At 50.9% G+C, this 23,008-nt stretch overlaps 1 protein-coding gene across 8 annotated transcripts in view; it reads left to right on the forward strand.

The window, feature by feature from the left end:
• MPRIP (myosin phosphatase Rho interacting protein) overlaps positions 1 to 18,448 on the forward strand; it is a 75,589-nt gene extending 57,141 nt beyond the window's left edge. For 3 of the 8 annotated variants that reach the window (XM_030459962.1, XM_030459966.1, XM_030459967.1), the window contains 9 exons: positions 2,527 to 6,393; positions 9,305 to 9,452; positions 10,099 to 10,216; positions 11,071 to 11,230; positions 11,323 to 11,442; positions 11,943 to 12,029; positions 12,688 to 12,850; positions 13,294 to 13,379; positions 17,252 to 18,448. In XM_030459962.1, the coding sequence (XP_030315822.1) occupies positions 2,527 to 6,393; positions 9,305 to 9,452; positions 10,099 to 10,216; positions 11,071 to 11,230; positions 11,323 to 11,442; positions 11,943 to 12,029; positions 12,688 to 12,850; positions 13,294 to 13,379; positions 17,252 to 17,323 (4,821 nt within the window). In that variant the 3' untranslated portion in view covers positions 17,324 to 18,448. Of the gene's footprint in view, positions 1 to 2,526; positions 6,394 to 9,304; positions 9,453 to 10,098; positions 10,217 to 11,070; positions 11,231 to 11,322; positions 11,443 to 11,942; positions 12,030 to 12,687; positions 12,851 to 13,293; positions 13,380 to 14,541; positions 14,608 to 17,251 lie in introns of all 8 variants that reach the window. The other 5 variants (XM_030459965.1, XM_030459968.1, XM_030459963.1 and 2 more) reach the window with 4 other exon arrangements.
• Positions 18,449 to 23,008: the final 4,560 nt, after the last annotated feature.

Here is a 23,008-nt window from a genome sequence, read left to right on the forward strand (position 1 = left end):
CAGGGCTTGTTCCTTGCAGCCAAAGCAGGAGTTGCATGGGGACACAACCTATTGGCTTGGATCACTTTGGTGGATTCTTCTGTTACAAGATGCCTTTCCTCAGCAAAGCCTTAAAGTGTGTTTTGGAGGTTCTGGCAAAAGAGATGGGAGAGTCTCTTGGAAAGCCTTTCCTCCCCTCCTCCAAACAAAGCTTCCTATGGAAGCTTTTCACCCCCCCTTTATTCCTGGAGGAGCTGTGGCACCTGCAGGACAGCTTCTGGCTGCTGTCATGGGTCCAATAGTCCTGTTTTGTACAGAGGCAGCATTTTGGCCAGATGGGGTCTGGATTGAAATGGCCACAAGCTCTGCTCCCATAGCAGCAACCCCATGTCAAGGCTGAACCTTGCATCCTTACTTCTCCTGGGAGAAGCTCCCCAAAGAAGCTGCCCAGGCAGGGGTGGCAGCCCAGGTAGGAGGGCATCTTGCCTTCTTTGTTGATGGTCTCCTTGGAGGAGTTACTAATTCATTTATTTCTGGAGTCCCCGAGCTGACAGTGCTTGCTTGGAGGAATTCCATTTCCACTTGGCAGTGTTGGAAGAGAAAATAACTCCCATTTCCCTGGGGCAAAGGCATCTGACTTCCTTAAATGCTGAAAGCTGGATGTTGAATCCACTGTCAGATTGGCTGTGTTGAAGTTGGCCCTGGTGTCTTGATAACAGGAAGAGGGGAAGCCTGCAGAAGGGTTGAGCAAGTCATGGCTGCAGTGAGAAGTGATACAAACTTTAGAAGTTGGGGAGGGTTTTTGGGAAGGGTTGGAGGATGATCCTTGCTCCAGTCGATTGTTCTGGGGATTTCCCTTAATCCCTCAACTCCCAGGGAAACATAAAGTCCTGTTGCAGACGGGAGTAACCCCACCAAAGCCTGCTGGGGTGGAGGGAGTGGAATCACCTGGGGCCATGTTCTGCAGCCCCAGACTTCAGGCAAACATCACAGCATTTTTTTGAGCTGACCCTCTGAATTTCATGTGCCCTCCACCTCCACCACGCCTAATGTCGGAGAGGTTCCTACATTGCCCATGGGGAGGGACAAAGGAGGAGCCAGACTGCTGCCAGCCCATCCCTCCTGAGCTTCCTGGGGGACACCAACCTCTCCTTGGCAGCATGAAAGGTCCCAAAGGGACCCCCCAGATGCTGCCCCAACATAAAAGATGCTGCACGTTTCGTAAGGCAGCTGCTGAGATAGCCACCCCCATGCATGTGCCATGCACTGAAGCCTCTCTGGCCTTGTGTAACCCCTCTCTTGCTCTGAGCTTCCTTGGGGATGGGACACCCCAATTTTAAACCCTACCAGGAGAAACACGGGGGGCTCCTGCCCCTTGCAAACGGAGCAGAGACATCCCCCAGCTCCGGACACGGTGGGTGGGAGGGGTCACGTACTAACCTGTCCTGGGCAGATGTTCTTGCATGTTTTTTGGTGTAAAGCATGAAATTTAACTTAACATAACTGAGTGTCACATCTGTGGGCTTTCCTTATCAGCAACCAGAGTACAGCAAGGCAGGCCAAATTCCTAGGCTTAACGCTGTGCTTCTCTCACCTCTTCCTCTCTGTGTATTTTTTTTTAAAGATACATAATTTCTGTCGCCTTTTGCATGACTCTTTCTGTGAGTTTTCTCTTTGCATGCTACATTGCTTTGGTTTGAAACTCACAAAGGTTGGTTTCTTTTATTTTACATCCTCATCACACCTTTCCCCCTCCCTTCACTTGTCGGGCTTTTTATTTTGTCCTTTGTTTGGGTCTGTTTTATTTATTTATTTATTTTGCAGGTAGAGAAATTAGATCCTCCCTAGTCTTTAAACTTTTTGCATAACCACACCTCTTTAATGTGATCAGCAGCCACTAAGTCCTGTTTGGCAGTCACAGAAATGACATCGCCACGCCGGCTGTCCTGTCTCCCTGCGTTTGGGTGGGATGTGATGTCATTTGCTGTTACCTCACTTTCTGTTGTTGCTTTTGGTCGGTAGGACTGTGTTACCTGAACTGTGCACTTTTTGTTTCATGACAAAATGAACAAACCTGCTAAAACAAGCAGTTGCTTTCTCTTCGACCCCTCCCCACTCCTTCCTCCTTCTCACCTTTCCCGTTCCGCTCTTGTCTGTCGGTCTCTGTTTTACTGCTGGTGTTTCTTTTTCATTGTTTTGGTTTTCTTTTTGGTTCTGTTTGAGTTTGGTTTGGTTTTTTTTTTTCCTTTTAGCCTGTTACTGTACAGCTGTTTTGATGTTGTGGTCCATGTTTTCTGTTACTGGAAAGCAGTTGTTGCTCATTCAAAAACCAAAAACCAAAAACATCAAAAAAAAAAAAAAAAAGTTGGTTAAAATGTACTAAAAAAAAAAAAAAAAGTGCTGAGAACAAATCATCCCAATTGGAGCATGTGGGTAGCAGCCAAATCGCTGTGAGGAGCTTTTCCATGGCCTGTCTGGCCAGAGGTGTGACACTCAGCAGGGAGAGCCAAGAGTGTTACTAATTAGTATTTAATCGATTTTTTTAAGACCGAGGTGGCCGCCTCGCCATCAGGTGCCTGGCAGAGGCTCCACAAAGTCAACCAAGACCTCCAAAGCGAGCTGGAAGCCCAATGCCAGCGTCAAGAGCTGATCAATCAGCAGATTCAGTCTCTGAAGCGCAGCTACGCCGAGGCCAAGGACGTGATCCGGCACCACGAGGCCGAGATTCAGAGCCTGCAGGCGAGGCTCAGTAACGCGGCTGCCGAGCTCTCCATCAAGGAGCAGACCCTGGCCAAGCTCAAGAACGACCTGAGGAGTGAAAAGGTGAAAGCCAAAGAGCAGCTGGAGGAGTGGCAGCACGGCGAGGCCGCCCTCAGCTCCCAGCTGAAGGCCAGCGAGCAGAAGCTGAAGAACGCGGAGGCTCTGCTCCTGGAGAAGACCCAGGAGCTGAGGAACCTGGAGATGCAGCAGGCACTGCAGAGGGACCATCAGAAGGAGGTGCAGAGGCTCCAAGACAGGATTGCAGACCTGGGCAGGCAGCTGAATGCTAGCGAGCAAACACGGATCCTCATGGAGGAGAAGCTGCAGAAGAATTACGAGGCTCTGCTGGAGAGCTGCGAGAGGGAAAAGCAGGTTTTGTTACGGAGTCTGAAGGAGGTGGAGGATAAGGCCAACGAGTATGAGAACCAGCTGCAAAATAACGAGCAGCAAATGGAGATCCTGCAGAAGGAGAAGCTGAGTGCGAAGTTTGAAGGGAGTGAGCTTGTCCACCAGCTGGAGGAGCAGCTGGTGATGAAGGAGGCCAGCATCCAGAAACTCGCAGAGCACATCAAGGAGCTGGAAAGAGAGAGAGATCAGATCAAGTGTCGGTTCCATGAGCTCATGAATCAGGTTGCTGAGTCGGATAACGAAGTCGCAAAGCTGCAGGCAAAGTTGAAGATGGAGGAGGCCAACTACCACAATCTGGAGCAGTCGTTCGAGGAGGTGTCAGATCAGTTCCAGGGCGTGCAGAAGGTGCTGAAAGAAAAAGAAGAAGAGCTGAGACACGTTAAGGAAATGCACTTGAGAATTGTGGAGAAGAAAGATCAAGATCTCAGTGAGGCTTTGGTTAAAATGGTTGCTTTAGATAGCAGTTTAGAGGAGGCTAAAGTAAAGCTAAAGGCCAAGGAGGAGGCTTTAAAGAAATTATCTTGTGCAGGTACAGGTCCTTGTGCTGAGGAGGCAGAAGACCTTGGCCTCAATCTCGAGGCTGACGAAAATCAACTGGGGCAGCCTCTGCAAACTCAGGATGTCCTCCCAGCTCTGACTTATGCACTGAAGGAGGAGGAGGAGGAGGAAGAGGAGGTTCTTGAGCCCAGCCAGAGACAAGCAGAGGAGTTTGGGTCCCCATCCAAAGGTGTAGAGCTCCAGGACCAAGAGTTAGTTCAGAAAGCCTTAGCAAAGCCTGATGTAGGCATCATGGGGGCCAAGAGGCAAAGAATCCGTTTCTCGAGCATCCAGTGCCAAAAATACATCCACCCAGATGGATCAGAGAAAAACTGGACAAGCAGCACCTCTTCAGACACGAGCCAGGACAGATCGCTGTCTGAAGAAAGCATGTCCTCAGAGCCAGCTCCTGGTTACCCCTCAACAGGGACGAGTGACTCTGAGACCTATCTCTCAATCATCCATTCTCTGGAAACCAAGCTTTATATTACAGAGGAAAAACTCAAAGATGTAACGATGAAGCTGGAAAGCCAACACGGCCATAATCAGGAGACACTCATTGCCCTCCACCACCAGTGGGCCAGCACAGAGTCTCAGCTGCGGGAACAGCTTCAAACCAGCTTGTCCCAAGTCAGTGCTTTGATCTCACAGCTGGAGAGTGAGAGGCAGGAAAAGTTCAAGCTCATAGAAAATCACGTTAGCGAGTTGGGAGGTTTCCAAATGAAAAATGATCAAGCGCTGACTTGCTTAGAGAAGTGCAGGGAGCAACTGAGATCTTTGCCCAAATCAGACGAGGAGAAAGAGGGTGATTTGTTCCTTGTTACTCTCTCCAGCATGGAAACAACCTTATCAAATGCAATCCAAGCCTTGAGAGGGGCGCCAGACCCGTCGGAGTATCAGCAGAGTGAAAGTCTTATCTCAGAAAGCCCCACTCCAGAAGGAGGTTTTTTAGGAGAAGAGGAGCACGTCTCCAAGGAGCAGCAAGCAGAAGGGTTTGATGCTGGCCAGCTGAGATGGCTTTCTGAGAGAGTGGCATTTGAGGCCTCTCTCATCAACCAAATAGCAGAGTCTTTGAAAAATGCGAGCTCTGAGATATCTCAGCTTCTGAGAGAGATCCAGGGAACGGCTGAGATGGCTTTGTTGGAGCCAGCAAATGTTTCTCCTACAGCAGTCGACTTGGCCAGTGTCCTATCTAAGAAGCTGCTGCTGGAAGGGGAGTTCTGGAGCCAGGTGGAGGAGCTGAGAGTGCACTTGAGCACCAGAGAAGGAGAAGCTGAGGGTAAAACAGAAACCACAGGTTTGGGCTTTTCTCCGTGTTTTCTCAGTACTGTGGCAGACGCTACGCTGATCAAGGCAGAACTTGGTTTTGTTGCACAGAAAATGAGAGAATCTTTCCATCAGAGATTGAAAACAATTGAAGAAGACCTCCATAATACCAAAACAGCTCTCCAGCAGCATAAATGCATGCTGGAGGAGATCATCAAAGTGTACAGAACTCCCGATTTTGACAGAGTTATGCACCAGATTTCTGAAGCTCTTGAAATTCAGAAAGATGCTTCAGAAAGAACCCAAATCTCCTGGGACAGGAGCCATCTCCAGGTGGTGCCAGGTCAGGAGTTAGCCAAGACAGAGGAGATTGGCAGCCTGCCGGACAGTAGTAGTGAAGCTCTTGTTTCCATTCAGGAAGACCTTGCCCAACAACTGAAGGACAAATCGAATGTTCTGAAGGAGATATCTGTTGCCTTACTCTCTCTGCCTCCTGAGGAGGCGATGAGGGACTGTCAGAAGCTCCTGAAGATATCTCAGAGTCTTTCATACCACGCGTGCATGGGAGATCTTGAACGCTATTCCTCCTTGTTAGTCCAAGATGCAATTATTCAGGCTCAGGTTTGTTACGCTGCTTGCAAAGTCCGCCTGGAGTACGAGAGGGAGCTGAAGTCCTACAGGGAGTCCCTGCAGAGCATGGATGTGCTGTGCCAGGAGCGTGTGAAGACGGTGTCTCTGCTTCGGGATGAGTACGAAGAGTTGCTGAGGAAGCAGCAGGGTGAGTACGGGGAGGTGATCGCCATGCTGGAGAGGGAGAACGCCGACCTCAAAGCCAAGGTCTCCCAGCTTGAGAGTCAGCGAAGGCTCTTGGAGGAAGAAGAGCACAAACACAGCAAGAGCTTGAGTGAGCTGCAAGGACGGTACGAGGAGGAGATTCGCAACGTGATAGAGCAGCTAAACAGGACGGAGGATGCTCTGAAGGCCGAGAGGACCGAGGGCCTCAACCAGCTGGATGCCATCGTCCGTGACAAGCAGAACATGGAGCAGTATCACCTGGAGCAGATGCAAATGCTGGAGGACAAGTTCCAGGCCAAGATCAAGGAGCTGCAGGTCATCCACGGCGAGGAGCTGCAGGCTCTGCAGGAGCACTACAGCCAGAACCTACAGCACCTGCAGGAGACTCTGGACGAGTACCAGAGGCAGCACCCTGAGGTGTCCCCCGCGGCAGGGCCAGGTGGTGGGGACACCTGGGTGGCCGATGAGGCAGATGGCACTGGGCAGGGTCCTGGTGGTGACCTGGACTCCATGCACGGCCTGAGGGAGCGCATCCAGGAGCTGGAGGCCCAGATGAATGTCATGAGGGATGAGCTGGAGAACAAACATCTGGAGGGGAACGCTTCCACCTTGAGGGAAAAATACCAGAAAGACTTTGAAAACTTAAAGGTCTTGATACATTTAATGCTTTCCACTTTTCTGCTGCTGAGTGTTTGGGAGGGTGTGTTTGGGTCTGGGCTTTGCTTGCTGAGCTAAGGGCTGTCCCCTGAAAGAGCCAGCACACCGCAGCGAGCCCCAAGGTGTTAGCAAGGACCTCTTTGCAGCATGGCAATTCCCTGCTCTCCAGACTGGGGTGTTCTAAATGCATTGCTGAGGCTGGGGCTCAGCGGGAGGGTTGATTGTTGCAAGCAATCTCCAGGTGTAGAGGGAGGGAAGGTTTGGATTTAGCTGGATAACGTCACAGTATCCTTCACTATGGAGCCTCATACCCCAGGCGTTCGTTTTGTTCCTGACTTCCGTTCGAAAGCGTTCCTCAACTCTCTGTCTTTCCCAGTCTGATCAAACCTCCAGTCTGTCTCTGCTGACCTCAGAAATGTTAGATGAAATGGAAACTTGATGCTCCCAAAATGTACATTCCCAGGGAAAGTAGCTGCAAATGGAGCCAAATTCCCTTGGAAAGCCAAGCTCCTCTGCACGGGGCTGCGGGGGGAACCACCCTGGTGTTGAACACCAATGATTCTTCACACAACAAACAGTGCACAGTTGTAGGAAACCCAGGTGAGGTGCAGGACACCCCAGTGGCAATAAGATGCCATCGTTCAGATTGCTCCACTGGCCAGGACTGGCTGTGAAATTAGCCTGAGGTGGTACAGAGTGTGAAAAAAAAAAACAAAAACCAAAACCGAAAACCACAACCGACCAATCTCTTGGGTCTGGTGTTTTCCTTTTGATCAGAGAGAATTTAGGAAGTTAGTGTAGGGCAGGAGAGGGCTCCTGGCAGCACCCCAGGGGGATTCCAGGGTGACTTGGCCAGGCTTTCTTGGAGCAGTTGTTTTCCAGAGTCGGCAAAGATGTGGGAAAGATTCCTTCTATCCGTGAGATCCTTGGCACACATTTGGGCTGAGGGTAAAGTGACACAACACAAGCCAAGAGCTGGTTTTAGCCTGGGGAGAGCAATGGTTCTGCTGTGTCCCATCATGTGAACCAAGTGTCCAGGGAAAGGAGGGGTGCAGGGGAGGTGGTTGTGATGGATTGACGTTCAGTGAATGCTATCTCCTCCATCTGAATGCTTCAGGAAGGAAAAATCCTTGAACCTCCTGTCCAGGTAACACCTTGCCCTGTGAGTGGGCAGCAAACAGGGGTTGCTCCTACCAGAGGATGTTCCTCTTTGGAAGAAACAAAAGCTCCAGAACCAAAACAGAGGCTGAAAAATACCAGCAAGCAGTGAGCCTGACCTCCTGCCTCTGTTTTTAGCTCTGCTTTGCCAAAACTTGTTTTCCTGGTGGGAAGTCAAGCAGCATCTTTTGGGCAGAGATCTGGGAGAGCAGGGTGATCTGAGCTCTCTCTGCACCTCTGTAGGAAGGAGAGGGACAGACAACAAAGTAAGACACTTCCCTGGGTGAGAAAGCTGAGCAGGCAGTTGCAGACCTGTCTGATTGCCAGGTTGAAATGTGCTCAATTCCTTTCTTCTGAACCTGATGGAAAATGTAACGTCAGTAACACGAGCTGCTGGTTTGTACATGTTCACATGTCCTGGATTTATGGCAATCCATTTACAATGCATTAACTACTGAATCTACAGCCAGACCTCTGGAGGAGCAGTCACCATTTTCTTCCAGCCTTCGAGGTGTAATGAAGAATCCTGCAAGGCTGCTTCATGCCTCTCCATAGTCAGCCAAGTCTGGACAGGTTCTGGCACTGAGTTTCACACACACACACACACAAAAAAAAGAAGAAAAAAAAAAAAAGGCTGAGAAAACTGAGAGTGCCTCAGGATTCAGACTTAAAGGGGAGGAATGAAAGCACCAGAGCTGAAAATTGGGAATGTGAGTGGCCCAGGTTAAAGAGCATTAGACAAGGATGTGATGCTGTGGAATGAGGGTAGGTCAGCAGGTGTTAGACTGCCATGAGCATTATTGTCACAGGGGAGTGAGTTTGTTCCTCTTAAATTTCCCATGGGGTCCCTGTGGTCCCTGGGTGACATTTCTCACTTCCCGTGGTAAACCTGCGTGGGAATCAAGAAGAAATATGTTGAAATCAAGGAAAAAAACCAAACCCGAAACAGCTTGTACCATTAAGAGGGAGATAACCTGGGTGCAGTGCATCAGGGTTGCCCCCAGATGTCTGATGGGGTTTGTGCATCCCTGGTGCATTCCCCTTCCTGGTCATGGCTCGAGCCTGCCTGTGGGTTTGCTGTCCTGCCTCTGTCCTCCAGCCTTGTATCCATCTGGGATCTTGAGGTGCTTGGTGGGGTGGCTGGGCTGGTGGCTGAATTGTAAACAGGCGTTTGGATTTGTCCCACTGCAGAGGCAGGGGCAGGTGCTGTGCCTGGGGCAGGACTGAGCTGGAATTCAGGATCTCACTAGTGGTGACTCCTGAATCCCCAGAGCTCTGCTCCCATCTCCTGGCCTAAGTTCACTCCTAGTAATTAAATTTTCAAATACTTGCTTGTGCAGCATTTGAAGCAATAATACCCAGTTGGAAATTCAGGTCCTGTTGCTGTCACGAGTCATCTACCTTCCACCCCAGAGGCAGCCACATAAAATCAGGCATTGTTCAAGAGAGCAGAAGGGGGACTGGAAACTTTTTTTTCTGGTTGTTTTCAACATATATGTGCACTGCTCAGTCAGGTCTGACCCTAGACCTACCCTGTCCTTTTCACTGGAGCTGTCAGGAGTCAAGCAACTGCAGGACAAGCTCTGACTTTATGAGGTCCATCCTTGTCCATGGCTCCTCCATGGCTGGGGAGGCAGAAGATCCCCATGATGGAAGCTCAGCACCCACCTACCTGCTGGCACATGGCTTCTGGCAGGCTCACCACTGCTTCTGGGTCAACCCCTTCCCCTCATCCCTTTTGCAGGCAACATGTGAAAGGGGCTTTGCAGCCATGGAGGAGACACACCAGAAAAAGATCGAGGACCTGCAGAGGCAGCACCAGCGGGAGCTGGAGAAGCTGCGGGAGGAGAAAGATCGCCTGCTGGCAGAAGAAACAGCTGCCACCATTTCAGGTATGGAGACAATGCCAGTGGGTTCCTGGTGCTGGGGCAGCTCCGTGTTGATGGCGATGGTGTTTGCTCCGGTGTGGAAGAGCAGAGCATGGATGGGATGAAGGCTTGGTGGGGATCACAGGGAAATGGGGAGAGGGTGGTTGAGTTACGATTGGACTTGATCTCAAAGGTCTTTTGCAACCTTAATTTCTCTTCATGATTTTGTGGTGGAACATACATTTTGGGTTGAGGTCCATCTTGGGGATCTTCCTTCGAATTTGGTACCCCTCTCCTTGGCTGAAACATGGTCTGATCTGTTTTCAGTTCCATCTCAGGCTTTAGTCATTCTTGTGGTTAATTGATTGCCAATTCCACACTGAATTCATTCCTCAGTGCCCCAGGGAGTTTTAAAGTGCTGGAGCCGGGGTCTCTGCATTAGGAGTCCCACAAGCCAGGAAGCAGCATGTGAACTGGGCAATCGTTTGGACTTTACTAAAAGCTGGGATTTGCAGCAGCCCCTTTGCTGCTTTGCAGCCGGGACACCGGCTGGCGGGGCTGTGAAGCAGTGTGAGGTTTGCTGGGATGACTTCAGACTAAACAAAAACTCAAAAAACCTTGCCCTTGGGTGGAGCAGGGCTGGGTGCTAATCCTGTGCTGTCCCACACAGCCATTGAAGCCATGAAGAACGCACACCGGGAGGAGCTGGAGCGGGAGCTGGAGAAGTCCCAGCGCTCCCAGATCAGCAGCGTCAACGCCGACATCGAGGCCCTCCGAAGGCAATACCTGTAAGATCATTGTCATCTTCCATCTGCCACTGCATCTCACAGGGATGTCACACGTGTGGGAGACCGTTTTCCCCTTTGGTTTCAGCAATATGTTAGGGGCAGACCTGTCACTGTAGGGTCCTTTTGGTCCTGACCCAGCTGCGCCCATTGGAGGCTCCTCGGTGCCTCTGATTTTTCAGGCTCCAGGTCAGTGAACTCCACTGCTGGAGTTCAGCTGCTTTATGGTCACCAGAAGGAGCAAACGTGCAAATACAGTGCTGCTTTTCTTGCAGCTGCAGCAGGAGAGTTGCTCAACCAAATCTAACCAGGCAAGGAGAAAGCTTTTTGTGGCGAGGCTATCATAGAATTACAGAATTCCAGACTGGTTTGGGTTGGAAGGGACCTTAAAGATCTACTGCTAGCATCCTGCCATGGGCAGGGACACCTTCCACTAGACCATGTTGTTTAAAGCTCCATCCACATGGAACCTGAGCAAAACAGCTTTATTAACTTGGATGAAGCTGTGTAAGATGTGTAGGTGTGCAAATACACCTGGTCCTGAGTGTCCAGAGCAAATTTGATAGAGCTCAGCTCAGATTTTGGAAACCTGAGGAAATCCTGCCATTAATCCTCCTAGAGAACGACCTCTCCTCCCCTTTGGTACCCAGGAGATGGAAGGGCTGACTGACTGTACCTGAGGCTTTTCCCAAAGGGACTGTGTGATTCTTTCCCTTCGGTTGTCCTGGGGGGGCTGAAGAAAAGAGTGGGCACAGGGGGTGTCACAGTCCACCAAGTCCCTTTGTCCTCTTCATCTGCTGAGAGGGGCTGGAAGTTGAAACCAGGAGGAGGTCACTCCCCAGTGTGTGTCTCTCCAGGGAGGAGCTGCAGTCAGTGCAGAGGGAGCTGGAGGTGCTTTCAGAGCAGTATTCCCAGAAATGTTTGGAGAACGCGCACCTGGCGCAGGCGCTGGAGGCTGAGAGGCAGGCCCTCCGCCAGTGCCAGCGGGAGAACCAGGAGCTCAACGCCCACAACCAGGTGAGGGTCCCCCCCCAGTGGCCAAGGGGCACCCAGGGTGGGGGTGAGTGGTGTGGTTGCCCCTTCCCCAACATCTCTCCTCCCTTTCCCAGGAGCTGAATAACCGCCTGGCTGCGGAGATCACGCGATTGCGGACCCTGCTGACCGGGGAGGGCGGGGGAGAGGCTGCTGGGTCGCCTCTCACGCAGGGCAAGGATGCCTACGAGCTGGAGGTGAGCTCTGCCCTGCTGTAGGGGCAGCACTGATGGGCACAAGGGCCTGTGGAGCCCAGGAGCATGTCACAGCCACCCATCCCTCCACACGTTGGGGCTGGTCAGCACTGTGCAGCAGCCTTGGGTGCAGTGGGGTCAGGAGCTTTCAGAGTCCTAATTTCTTGCTGTGTCTAGTTGGGCATCTGCTCTTCCTTCTCCATCCCCTGCTTGTCCCCTGGGATCCAGTCCCCACCAAGCAGTGGGGATAAGCAGAAACCAAGGGGGTGTGGAGGGAGCACATGTCAGCTGTGGCAGCTTAGGCAAGATCCCACCAGACCCAGGAAGCATTTGCTTGCATGAACCAGGAGACACAAACCAGCAGCTCTGTGGTGCTGGTGTGGAGCTGGTGGAGGGCTGAGCCTCCAGCCCTGGCTCAGTTGTCAGTGGGTGCAGTGGGTGAGCATCTCGGGATCAAGCTGCACCTGCTCAGGTATGAACACTCACTGCTTCTGTTCCCACAGGTCCTGCTGCGGGTCAAGGAATCAGAAATCCAGTACCTGAAGCAGGAAATCAGCTCCCTCAAAGATGAGCTGCAGACAGCACTGAGGGTAATGCCCAGGGACACTTCTGCAAATCCTCGCACAGGCTGTGCTCTGCTCCTCTGTGTGTGTGTGTGTGTGTGGAGCTTAGGTTTCAGCTCTCTCATCCCCACATTTGAAACAAGATTTGAAATTTCACCCACAATGGAATTGAATACCCAGTTGGGGGTCCTCAGTAAAGCACTCCACGACTGTATCAGCCCAGGAATTACCCCTTCTTGTGGGAAAACATGCCCTTCAATCTTTTTCCCTGTTCCTTGTCATTTCAGATCAGGTTTGAAGTAGCAAAAGTTGGTAAGAGATCTCTGAAGTTAAGAGATCTGCCCAGCCTCCCAGCATCAGATCTGGTTTGATCCAGAAAGCTTCTTTGCCAGGGCAGTTTCTGGGAATTCTGCTTGAATTTCATGTCTTTGCTAAAATGAGGCCCCCACACAAGCACTCCTGTAAGGAAGGGGCTGTGTGCTCAGTGCTGGGCTCACACCTCACGTCTCATCCTGCTGTCAGACCCAACTTTGGGAGCCTGTACCAAATGTGAGCCTTGCCCCAGCATTCCTCCCCGGATATTCTTCCAGCAGTGTTTGCCAAGCTCCTCTTTACCTGCATTCTCCACCTCCTCAGCTCCAGCTGTTTCTCTGACTCTGTTGGGTTGTTCTTCTTCCTTTGCCAGGATAAGAAATACGCCAGTGACAAGTACAAAGACATCTACACAGAGCTGAGCATCGTGAAGGCCAAGGCAGACTGTGATATCAGCAGGTTGAAAGAGCAGCTGAAAGCAGCCACAGAAGCTCAGGGAGAGAAATCCCCTGTGAACACCACTGTATCAGGATATGGTCAGTCCTCCTCCAGCAGCTCTGATCAAACGTGGGGTTCCTGAGCTAATGTGTGCATCCTGGCCCACGAGCCCTTGCACAGTAACTTGACTGATTGGTGCTTTTTTAGCTCGTTTCCTACTGCTTCCCACCTCTGCTCCATGCAGACAGACTCCTCGGAGATAGCAGGGACCAAGCAGACCCCAACTGCCCTCCCATAGCAGTTTCTCCTTCCAGCCCCACAGATGGGAAGCTGGTGGGCTTTGAAAGCTTTCTGGCATTGGGAAAACTTCTGCTACATGTGGTGTGGGAAAGCAGAGACCCCCAAAAGTCCCCTCTGCCCCTCATCCCTGGCTCATCAGGCAGTTTGTCCAGGCTGGGAGAGCAGGAAGAGCCCCAGCCCAGCTTTGTCCAGGAAGACAATGGGCACCACACTTAATACAGTTTCTTTTGCTTCTCCCCAGATATTATGAAATCAAAAAGCAACCCTGACTTCTTGAAGAAAGACAGATCCAGTGTTAGCCGGCAACTAAGGAATATCAGGTCAAAGGTGAGCTCAGACCTCCTTTCCCCCATGATGAAAATGCCCAGCATTGCTTTCCAGGAGGGGATCCAAGTGGGAAAAAAATTGGTAGGAGAAGAAAATTTCCTGGTCAGTATTGCTGATCTGAGGGTGCTGGAGAGAAAAGTTGAATTTTCAGTGGTGCACCAAAGGACCTGCTCCCCCCGCCATGCCCAATGGGGCTAACACCCTCCTAACCATGCTGAGATCCAGGCATCAAGCTGCTCTCCACTTAAAAAAAGGATGAGGTTCACCCTGTTCTTTGGTCTTCCACAGGAGGACTCTCCCAGAAGTGCCTCCCTGTTTTCAGTTGAAATTTCCCTGGTGTCAATAAGTGGGAGTGTGCAGGTCATGCTGGGTTTTACAGTGTTCATCACTGCATGATTTTTAGTCTTTATGTGGAGCAGTGGTGTCTTGGTCCTGGGCATATTTAACATATTTCTGTGTGTTAACATGGTGCAGATGGCTCGTGTTTGTCCAGCCTTTCTGTACTTTCTCTTGGTCCCAAAGTCCAGTGGTGCTGTGCCAAGCTCACTTGCTTGGCCTGCTGACCACCACGTTACACGTGGGCTGTTCCTGTGGGACCACAGGGATAAAAAGAGCAAAGAAAGCTTCTGGGAAGTCACCATGTGACACAGGTCAGCTGGAAGGATGAGCAGCATGGGCAAGACCTGCTTTGCCTCTCACCACTGGTTACCTGGTGTCTCATGCTGATGTTTGAAGTGGTTGGGACTTTGGGCAGAGCAAGAAGCTGAGCAGGCAGAAGGCTTCTAGCTCAGTGGCCATGCTGGAGAAACAGTCACCATCTTGGGTGGTGTGGTCAGGTCATCAGCTTGGGTGTCCATGCTGCTCCCAGTAAATACAGAGAGCATTTCAGGGACAGCCCAGACCTGCTGGGTCAGGTCTGATGTTGGGTTTCCCTTCACCACTTCAACCCAGACCATTTATTGTGTGGTCCCTCGTGTGTGTTGCTTGGTGGGGAAGGAGGAGAGGAGAGGAGAGGAGAGCAAGCATGAGCTCTGCCTGCTCACATCACTGCTGGGATGGGGGGACTGGGGCTGTGCAAACACCAGTGCATTTAGGATTTATGAGCTTCTTGTTTTGTTTTGTTTTGTTTTGTTTTTCTTTATTTTGCTTTTTCCTCCAACAGTCCGTTATTGAGCAGGTCTCATGGGATAACTGAAATGAACCCGTGTCCAGGTTCCCTGCCACGTAGGTAAACAAACCAGCACCCACCAAGCGAGGCAGCTGCCCCCTGGAGCACCCACTTTTGCATGCACTGCTCACCCCTCCGTGGCAAACGAGAGCCTTTCTTCTTCTTAATGACTGACTGGTTTATTTGTGGCTAATTATTTCACTGGGGGAAGGGCAGGGGAGAAGTCAGCGTACCCAAGATCCATGTGAAATGCAGTCTCTGTGGCCTCTTCCCTGAGGAATATGACTTTCTTGTCTTCCTGTTCCTCCCACCCTTCCCAACACAGCTAACCGTGGCTGAGAGGATTGGGACACAGTGGGGAGATGTTTTCCTGCTTGCTGTGTTGGGAGTGTGGGACACTGAGTGTGTGTGTGCTTGACTGACTCTGCATGCCTCAGACTAAACTGCAGCAGCAGCCAAGGTCTTGTAGGAAAAACAGCCCTTTTGCTCCTAGCCAGGCTGAGGATTGGGTCAGTGATGCCTGAAAATGCAATTCCCACAATGGCCTCTGGCATCTAAAATGGTGGGGGCCCCATCTCAGCTGCAGAGGGGATGCCCTAAATGTCCTTTACCCATAATTGCTGCTTCTTTAGTTTGGTCCATGCTTGAGCAAGTCCTCCTTGCCCAGTAACCTCCTCCAGGCTTCTTCCAGCTCCCCGGTGTCCTCCCTGCTGCTCTCCATCCTTTGGCACTGTGTCTCCATTCCACACACTGGCCTGAGGCTTCTGAGCTCAGCCAGCAAAAAGGAGGGAGCTGATGAGAAACGAGGCCCATCCTAATGACCCAAATATCTGGAGTGACTGGAGCAATAGGTAATTTACTGACCTGTGGAAAGACTGAGGTTGGAGCACCTTGCAGATTAGTGAACTCCCCAGAATTATGGCAGAGAGGTGACTGGAGAGCCCCAGGAAGACTTGACCACAGATTTCATCCTACATTAGTCTGTCTTCATCAGGCACCCCTCATCAGGACCTCCATTGGGTTGTGAGACTTCCTGTGGGGTGAATTTGCTGGAATTTGTACTGCCAGGCAGAACAGTTTAATGATTTCTGTTGTCTCCTTGCATCTGATGAGGAATGGGATGTCCAAACTGGAGTGCATGGGTTGCTGCCCATTTAAAGAGGCCCAAAGTAAACTTCCTGGAGGAAGTGTATGCTCAGAGGCTCTCATCCCAAGAGACTCTGCTGCCCACTGAAAGACAAGCATCCAGCACTTGTAAATTCAAACCCATCCCTCGTAGTGCTTTCATTTCCGTGCTGCTTTGCAAAGCTGGGCTGTGTTTGTGGCTCTGTGGGAGGAGGAGAAACATTTGAAGAAATCCAATAACCGTGGGAGTCTGCACAGCCTCAGGGCAAGTTTATCATGGAATCCTGCCTCGAGAAACATGCCTTAAAGAAAACCCAGCCCAAAAATCTAATGTGCTGCTGTGGTTGTACAGTCCTCTGGCACCACGCTCAGGGTCAAAGCAAAAGGGGGATGGCTGCTTGTTCAGAGGCTTTGTGGTCAGGTCTGTGCCTTTTGAAGCTGCCACATCTTGATCTGCAAAGCAAAAGAATGTTCCAGCTGCAGAATGAATTCATTGCAAGGGATTCCTCACAGGGCTGCCTGGCCCAGAGTCCTACAGCTGAGCAGTGACAACTGTCCCTGCCCAGGGACAGAGCCACCAGTGCCTTGGTTAGGGAGATGTTGGTGCCTCTTCAGCAGCAGCAAGCAGGGACATCTCACTGCTGTCCTGCTTCCTTAAAGCTCTTAGAGCACAGCTTTGGGGCTGCAGGCAGGAGGGAAGGCTGGCTTGAGGCTCATGTTTCTCTTTGGGCTGGTTTCAGGTTAAAGCTGTCATACAGGGGGCAAGCAATTTGCTTCTGGGTTTGTACCCCTCAAGCTGCTGTTCTTCTGGTTCCCCACGTGTAGGTGAGAGATTTCACAAATCCAAATGCCAAGGGCTAGCAGGGTGGGCTTTTCTGCTGGCCAGCTGTGTGTCGTGCCTTGAAATCTGGATGCTGCATCTGAATTGGATCAGCCATCAGATCCTGCTGGACCTGCAGCAAGCATTTAGCCAGTCCTCTGTCTAACCCTGTGCAGTAGAGGCAGCTTTGGCTTGGGAGAGCCCCCAGGCTGGGGTTAGAGACAGGGTGGGATTGTCTCTGGCAACAAAAAAAGGCAGTTTACAGAGCTGTTTGAGCAAAGCCTGCACATTGCCCGAAGCTGGGAACATCCCAGATGTTCAGTCATGTTCAGTCAGGCGAGGAGGACCAGCATGGAGGTCCTGCTCATCAGCGTGGTGCTTTAGTATAGCACATCTGAGCTGACCTGGCCAGGGCTCCTGCATTGCTGGAGCTCCCCTGAAGTTGCCACCACTGCACTGCAGGCTCTGGGGATCATTTTCCAAGTCGAGCTCATCCCGCTTGCCGCATGGGTGTGCCTCTCATTTGCTTCTGGTACGTCTCCTGGTTTGTTTGCAATCTCACCCTCTCTCTAGGCACCATTCACCAGTAACCACCTTCCATAACCATGTGTTTTCTCTTAGCATGTCCCACTAATCTCCCCACCAAGGAGCCCATCTTCCCGCTGACCTCGTCTCCTTTGCCTGAGCATCTTCACCCCCTCCCGTGTGCGCCGCGCTCGCCTCCCTGTCCGACCCTCTCTGTCTTTTTCTCTCTCCCAGAGTCTGAAGGAAGGCCTGACTGTGCAAGAACGCCTGAAGCTTTTTGAATCCAGGGACTTGAAGAATGAGTAGTTCTCCCCGCTCCGCTTGACCACGCGCACCTCCCAGCTTGAGGCAGCACAGCACCAGCACCGTTTGTCTCTCGTTCCTCACCACTGTCCTTGCTGTCGTTCGTCTTGACGCCCCCTCTGGGACCCGGTGCCTCCCCTTCACCTCCCCAGCACCTTTCCCTGCTTGTGAGATGCTCCAGAGACTCTGAAAAGGAGAGGAAGGGATTGGGGTGGGGTTGTTTGGTTTTTTTTTCCCTCCCCCCCCCTTCTCTTTGGCGCTTTGTAGGAGAATCCTTCCTTTACTGTAAACCATTACACTAAGTGTCAGTATTAAGGCTCAGTAGCCTGTCAATAAGCTAGCTCTGCGTACCAACCCTTTTGGTATGCAAGCAGGGCCTGGGTGGTATCAACCATACCGAGCTTTTACTGCTGTCAAGAGACCCAGTGCTCAGAGCACGCCAGGAGCCTAATTAACCATTGATCTGATTGCATTACTTGCACCTGCAAGGGGGGGAGGAAGAACCTGGGGGAAGCTATCGGGGAGCGCGAGTCCGCGCCGGCGTACGCAGCCTGGAGGTACAACACTGATAACTTGCTGGAGAAGGATGCAAGAAATGATTCTCCTGCCCCGGGACTGTGCTGTATCCTGAATGTAGGTGATCCCAGAGCCCGGTGAGCTCTGGGGGCTGCCCAGGTGGTTATGGATAGGGAGCTGTGGATACTCTCACAGGCACCATCGAGCCCGGCCCATCGGGGCCTTTGCCTCCGGTCTTGGTGGTGGTCGGAGTTGGTGTTTTGGGGGCTGAGTTGTAAGATCACTTTCTTGCCACTGAAAGATCAAGCCCAGCACTCTCTTTGTTTTTGTTTTTTTTTGTTTTGGTTTTTGTTTTGGTTTGTTTTTGCTGTTACTCCCTTCCTCTCATTGAGTCCCGTGTAATCCCAGGGTCTGTGCGCATGTGAAACTCCCTTTTCCTAGTCAAAGGAAAGTAGAGTAGAAAGTAGAGCCAATATTGACTGAAAATGCACAGTGCTCAATGCATATAATGCTCCTTTTTTATCAGCTTCTTGAATTCAACTCTTCTTGTCAGCAGGGCAGCTCCTATTTTAATTCTTTAATCTTTTCCTGAAATAAAGATCTCAAAACCAGTATGTGCTTCAGACCTTCTCAGTCCTAACAGCTTTGGTATTTAAAGCATACGATGTTAGCACCATGAGGAAAAGAAACAAACTAAAACTGAGGTGAGGGAGCTGGTAGCACTAGGTGCAGCACACAGCAGCTGAGCTCTCTTCCTAGAAGAAGCCTGTGCTGCTTCTGAGCCCCAAGGCTCGCAGGCATGGTGCCTTCATCCTGGGCTAAATGTCAAGATGCTGCCTGTATAGACCCCAGATCCTGCTTCCCGGATGGCCCTGGCTGGGAGCAGGGCTGAAGCAGCTCTCCAGCACATTCCCAGCCCTGTTTAGCCACCAAGTGACCCGTCTGGGCTGTTAAAAATGGCCTTCATGTGGAGTAAAGCTTCCTCTTTTCTTTCGGGTGCCTCACACATGGCTGAAGCAGGCAGCTCTGTGCTTTCGTGGCTGAGTTAGGCAGCTCTGGAGTGGTGAGCACCAGGGCCTGGTGACAATCAGCTCCAGTCCTGCCAGGCTGGACCAGAGCGGGTGATGGAGTTCACCCTCATCCTCCTGCTTGGAACATCAAATCTGTTTGAGCCACCAGACCCCCAGGAGGAGGTGACATCTTCTAACCACAGCGTGAATCAGCCTCTCACCCAGCTTGGGTGGCTTTGTCATGGCCAAGTGCTCAGCTGGACACCTGCCCGGGCCCTTGCAGCAGTGCTTGGTGCCCGTCCTGTCCTGCCTCTTGGAGCCCCACTCGTCTCAGCCAAGATGCCAGCACCATGCAGTGGGCAGAGCCCACACAGGGATGTTCTGTGACCTGTTCCTGGGAGTACAAGGAAGTCCTGGAGATACAAAAGATGGACAACTGCTCGGATACAGAGGCTTTTCCCTCATCAGCAGGCTCATGGTTTCTAAGATGTTTTGTTGTGAACTTATCCCTGGCTGCTCCCCGTCCGTGGTGAGCTCTGCTCTCTGGCAGCTGTGATGTGGCAGGGGCCTTGGGACACAGCATTAGGATGGTACAGAGGCCTTGTCGCTGTCATTGCTCTTATTTTAGAAGACTTCAGGGGTTCCAGGAGAACACCCTCCTCCTCCTCTTCTCTCAAGACATATCCTGGGGCTTTGTCCTTTTTAGCCAGCCAAGCAGAACGCCCGCTGGGCTCCTCACCGGGTGGACCCTGAGTGGACCCTGACCTTTCTTACACACCCCAGCAAACCCTGCTTGTTCTTTGCTTGCTTCATTCACTCAGGAGCACTAAAGTTATGTACGTTGCTGTCTGCATTGTTGTGTTGGTGGTGTAAAGGACACAAGATGGACCCTTCCTGAGACCAGATCATCCCTCTGAGCATCTCGAGGCTCCCCAGGGAGGGATGTTTTTGCTGTGTGCTTGATTATACCAAGAAATCTTCTCTTGCAGCTTGTTGTTCTGCCTGGGACATGGTACTGAGCTTGGCAAGTAAGAGCATTTGATGTCTTTGCCAGTGCCACTGCTTCCAGCCTTACTTCTTCTTGTAGAGGACAGCTGCATAAGTAGAGGAGACACCCAGGAGCAAACGGGTGAGGATCAGCCTCAGCACTTGTGAACAAGTTAACGTTTGGTTGTTTTTTATCTAAAAAGGGGTGAGGCTGGGCAGAAAAGCACTGCAGTGTGGTGGCAGAGGTGGCAGCACTTTGGTGGTGGGTAGAAGAAGGTGTGATAAACATGCAGTGGCATGGGGTGCTGTGAGGATGTGAGGACAGGGAGGGCCCAGAGATTTGCTTTCTGTTTGCCTTTGGCTCCAAATGACCTGTGAAGAGAGGCTGGGGAGGGGGAATATTCTTATTTATACACACATAATAAATTTACTGGTGCTTAGTGGTGGGGAAAAGTTACCCAGGAACATCTGCAGAGCTCTGGCTCCTTTTCTGTAGCCCATGTGCTGGGCAAGGGATTGGAAATAACTTCTGGGCCACCCCTGGCAGTTCCCTGCCCTCAGCAATGCACAGGGTTTGCTTCTCTCCAGTGAGGCACTGCCAGGGGGTGCAGCACAAATGAGGCTGGATTTTCTTCTCCTTTCTTCTAATTCGTTTTTTTACTTGATTGTACAGAAAATGTCAGTGCTGGCATCACCCCCCCTTTTAGGGGGAAGGAGGGGATGGAGATTTTTCATTGAGGTTCAGGATCAGCCCCAGGGATTGGCTGCTCAGAGGTTTGCTAGCAGGGAGCTTTCATTTAACAGATATTGAGCATCTTCTCTGGGCCTTCAAATAGCTGAGGAAAGCAAAACAGGCAGGTTTGCTATGGGGGAAAAAAATAATTAAAAAAATAGAACCCTGGCACTAACTAGAGGTGTAGCTGAAATCAAACGTGTTGGCTGGCAGAAGGACAGAGCAGGAACACAGTGTGCAGAGGGATGGGTGGGCCTGGCCACCCTTGGCATGGCTTCATAAGCCAAACCAGTTCACCTGAGTGCTGAGCTTTTGTGAAAGTATTTCTGGCTAAGCAAAGAAGTTTTTCCTGAACTTAGTGGTGGTGGTGAGCTCCTATGCTGTAGCCTGCAGGAGCAGCCATCTGCCACCAGGGAGTTAAGGGTCCTCTGAACATGAAAACCAAGACACACCTCTTGGCATCCTCAGGATCAGCCTCAGCCTTTGGGTCAGCAATTCACTGAGTGGGAACACTGAAGATGGTGTCCTAATGGGCCCTGAATTAAAAGGTATCTTAATGAGCCATAGCTCTGAGTTCTGGAGGACCAGGAGGAGGAGGGAAGATGCTGTGGAATACTGACAGCTGGTCCAGGCTTTGCTTGGAGTATCCTTGCAGCTATCCCACATCAGACCCTTTCCAGGGCTCCATATGGGCACGGTGTAACACAAGCTGCTGCCTTTCACACAGTCCTGGCAGAACTGAAATGTGAGGTCTGGGAAAAGCCAAGTGCCACAAAGGTGCAGACACAGCTGCCTGCTAATTGGCTCCAAGTATCAGTTCTCTTCCTGCATAAAATTTTCCTGCCATTTGGACCCTGAATCCTTCTTTAAATGTGACCTTTGCTTTATCTGCATAGATAAAAAGAATCAAATTGTGTTCATTTGCCTCAAAACTAGAATTTTTTTCTCTACCAGATGCAGTAACATTGCTGCCCCCACGTCTTCAAATGTGGCACTTTGTACCAACTCTGTACTTGATGCACTTCCACTACACCCTTACGTTTTTTTCACAGTCTGAACACAATACTGAGTTAGCTTTTGGGGTTGGTTTTTGGGTTATACTTTCTTATTCTCTTTTAAAAAAAATGTAATTTAAAACTTGTATAGTATTCAAAGCACGCAATGTAAATATTTATTACTCAGAAATTAGTGGAGAGTTGTCTTTTTGTGACTGAGTTGTGGGTTTGATTTTTTTTTTAAATCTTATTCTAACACAGATGTCCCAGGTGGGGGCTGGGAGAGCAGTGCTGAGTATAAAGTGTCCTCCCCTCCTCTGCCCTGATAAACGCTTCTGTTGGTTTTGGTAACACTTATAAATCTATTTCCAAACCTTTTCTGCTGACCTAAAAACCTTTAGTTTTGAAGACACCTGTCCAGAGATTGTTCACAGTCTGATTGAGATCTGTAACCTCACTGTGCTATCAACTTGGGGTTGTCGGGGGTTTTATCCACCTGGAGAACTCAGTAATTCTGGGTTTGTTGGTGGCATTAACCCCGAGTGTGTGCAGACTGCTGCCTGTGCTTACACAGAGCATCCTGTGAACACACAGCATGGGGGGGTCGGGGCTGTTGCAGAGCAGTGAGCAGAAACTCACTCGTGCAGCACATTTAAGATGCTCGTGGACTTTACAAGGGAACTACAGACCCTGCTCTACATCCTACAGGATGCTGTACCACAGAGCAGATAATTGCTTCATCATAGCTTCCACTACAACGTAGTTACCACCACGTTGAGGTTGGATGAGCCTGTAGTACGAAGTATTTCTTACAGGAGGATATAAAGGTTTGGCTGAAGAGCAGGGAGCACCAGGCTGGGAACAGTGCAGGGGTTGGGCCCAGCTGTCCCTGCTGTAGTTTGAGGGGTTGGGATTTCCTAGCAGAAAGCTGACGAGCTGGACGAGTGGGTACCAAGAGGAGGAAGCCAGCTGAGCTCGTAAATAATGAGTGCAATCACAATTGCTCTCCTCGTGCTTCCTTCACACGCTGCCTGCATGCAAGGCTGGCAAGAACACTTGATCTTTGTTCTGAACCAGAGACAGCAAAGTATGTTGTAAAATACTACAGATGATGTAAGTAGGAAGCAAGACACAAATGCGCTGCCTTTGACCCGTGTCCAACCTCCTGGGAGAGGGAGCTCTGGATGACTCCAGATTTTAAAGAATTGTTTCTTTGAAAGGTGAAGTTTGGGGGAGAAAGAAGGAAGCTCTGCCAGCCTCTGGGTGGTGTCTGAAGAGGCTGTGCAGGTGCTAATGGTCAGCTTTCCTCCACTGTCCTAACGAGACCAGAAGCTCTGCCTTAATTATCTGGCACACCTTTAGCTGAGGACTGACCTGTAACCAAAGGGACTTGTTCTGAATTAAACCCACTTGTACTCAGGACATGACCCAAAGGAATTGTGAGAAA

This window comes from Calypte anna, chromosome 14 (assembly GCF_003957555.1).
Source record: "Calypte anna isolate BGI_N300 chromosome 14, bCalAnn1_v1.p, whole genome shotgun sequence".
Lineage (NCBI taxonomy): Eukaryota > Metazoa > Chordata > Aves > Apodiformes > Trochilidae > Calypte > Calypte anna.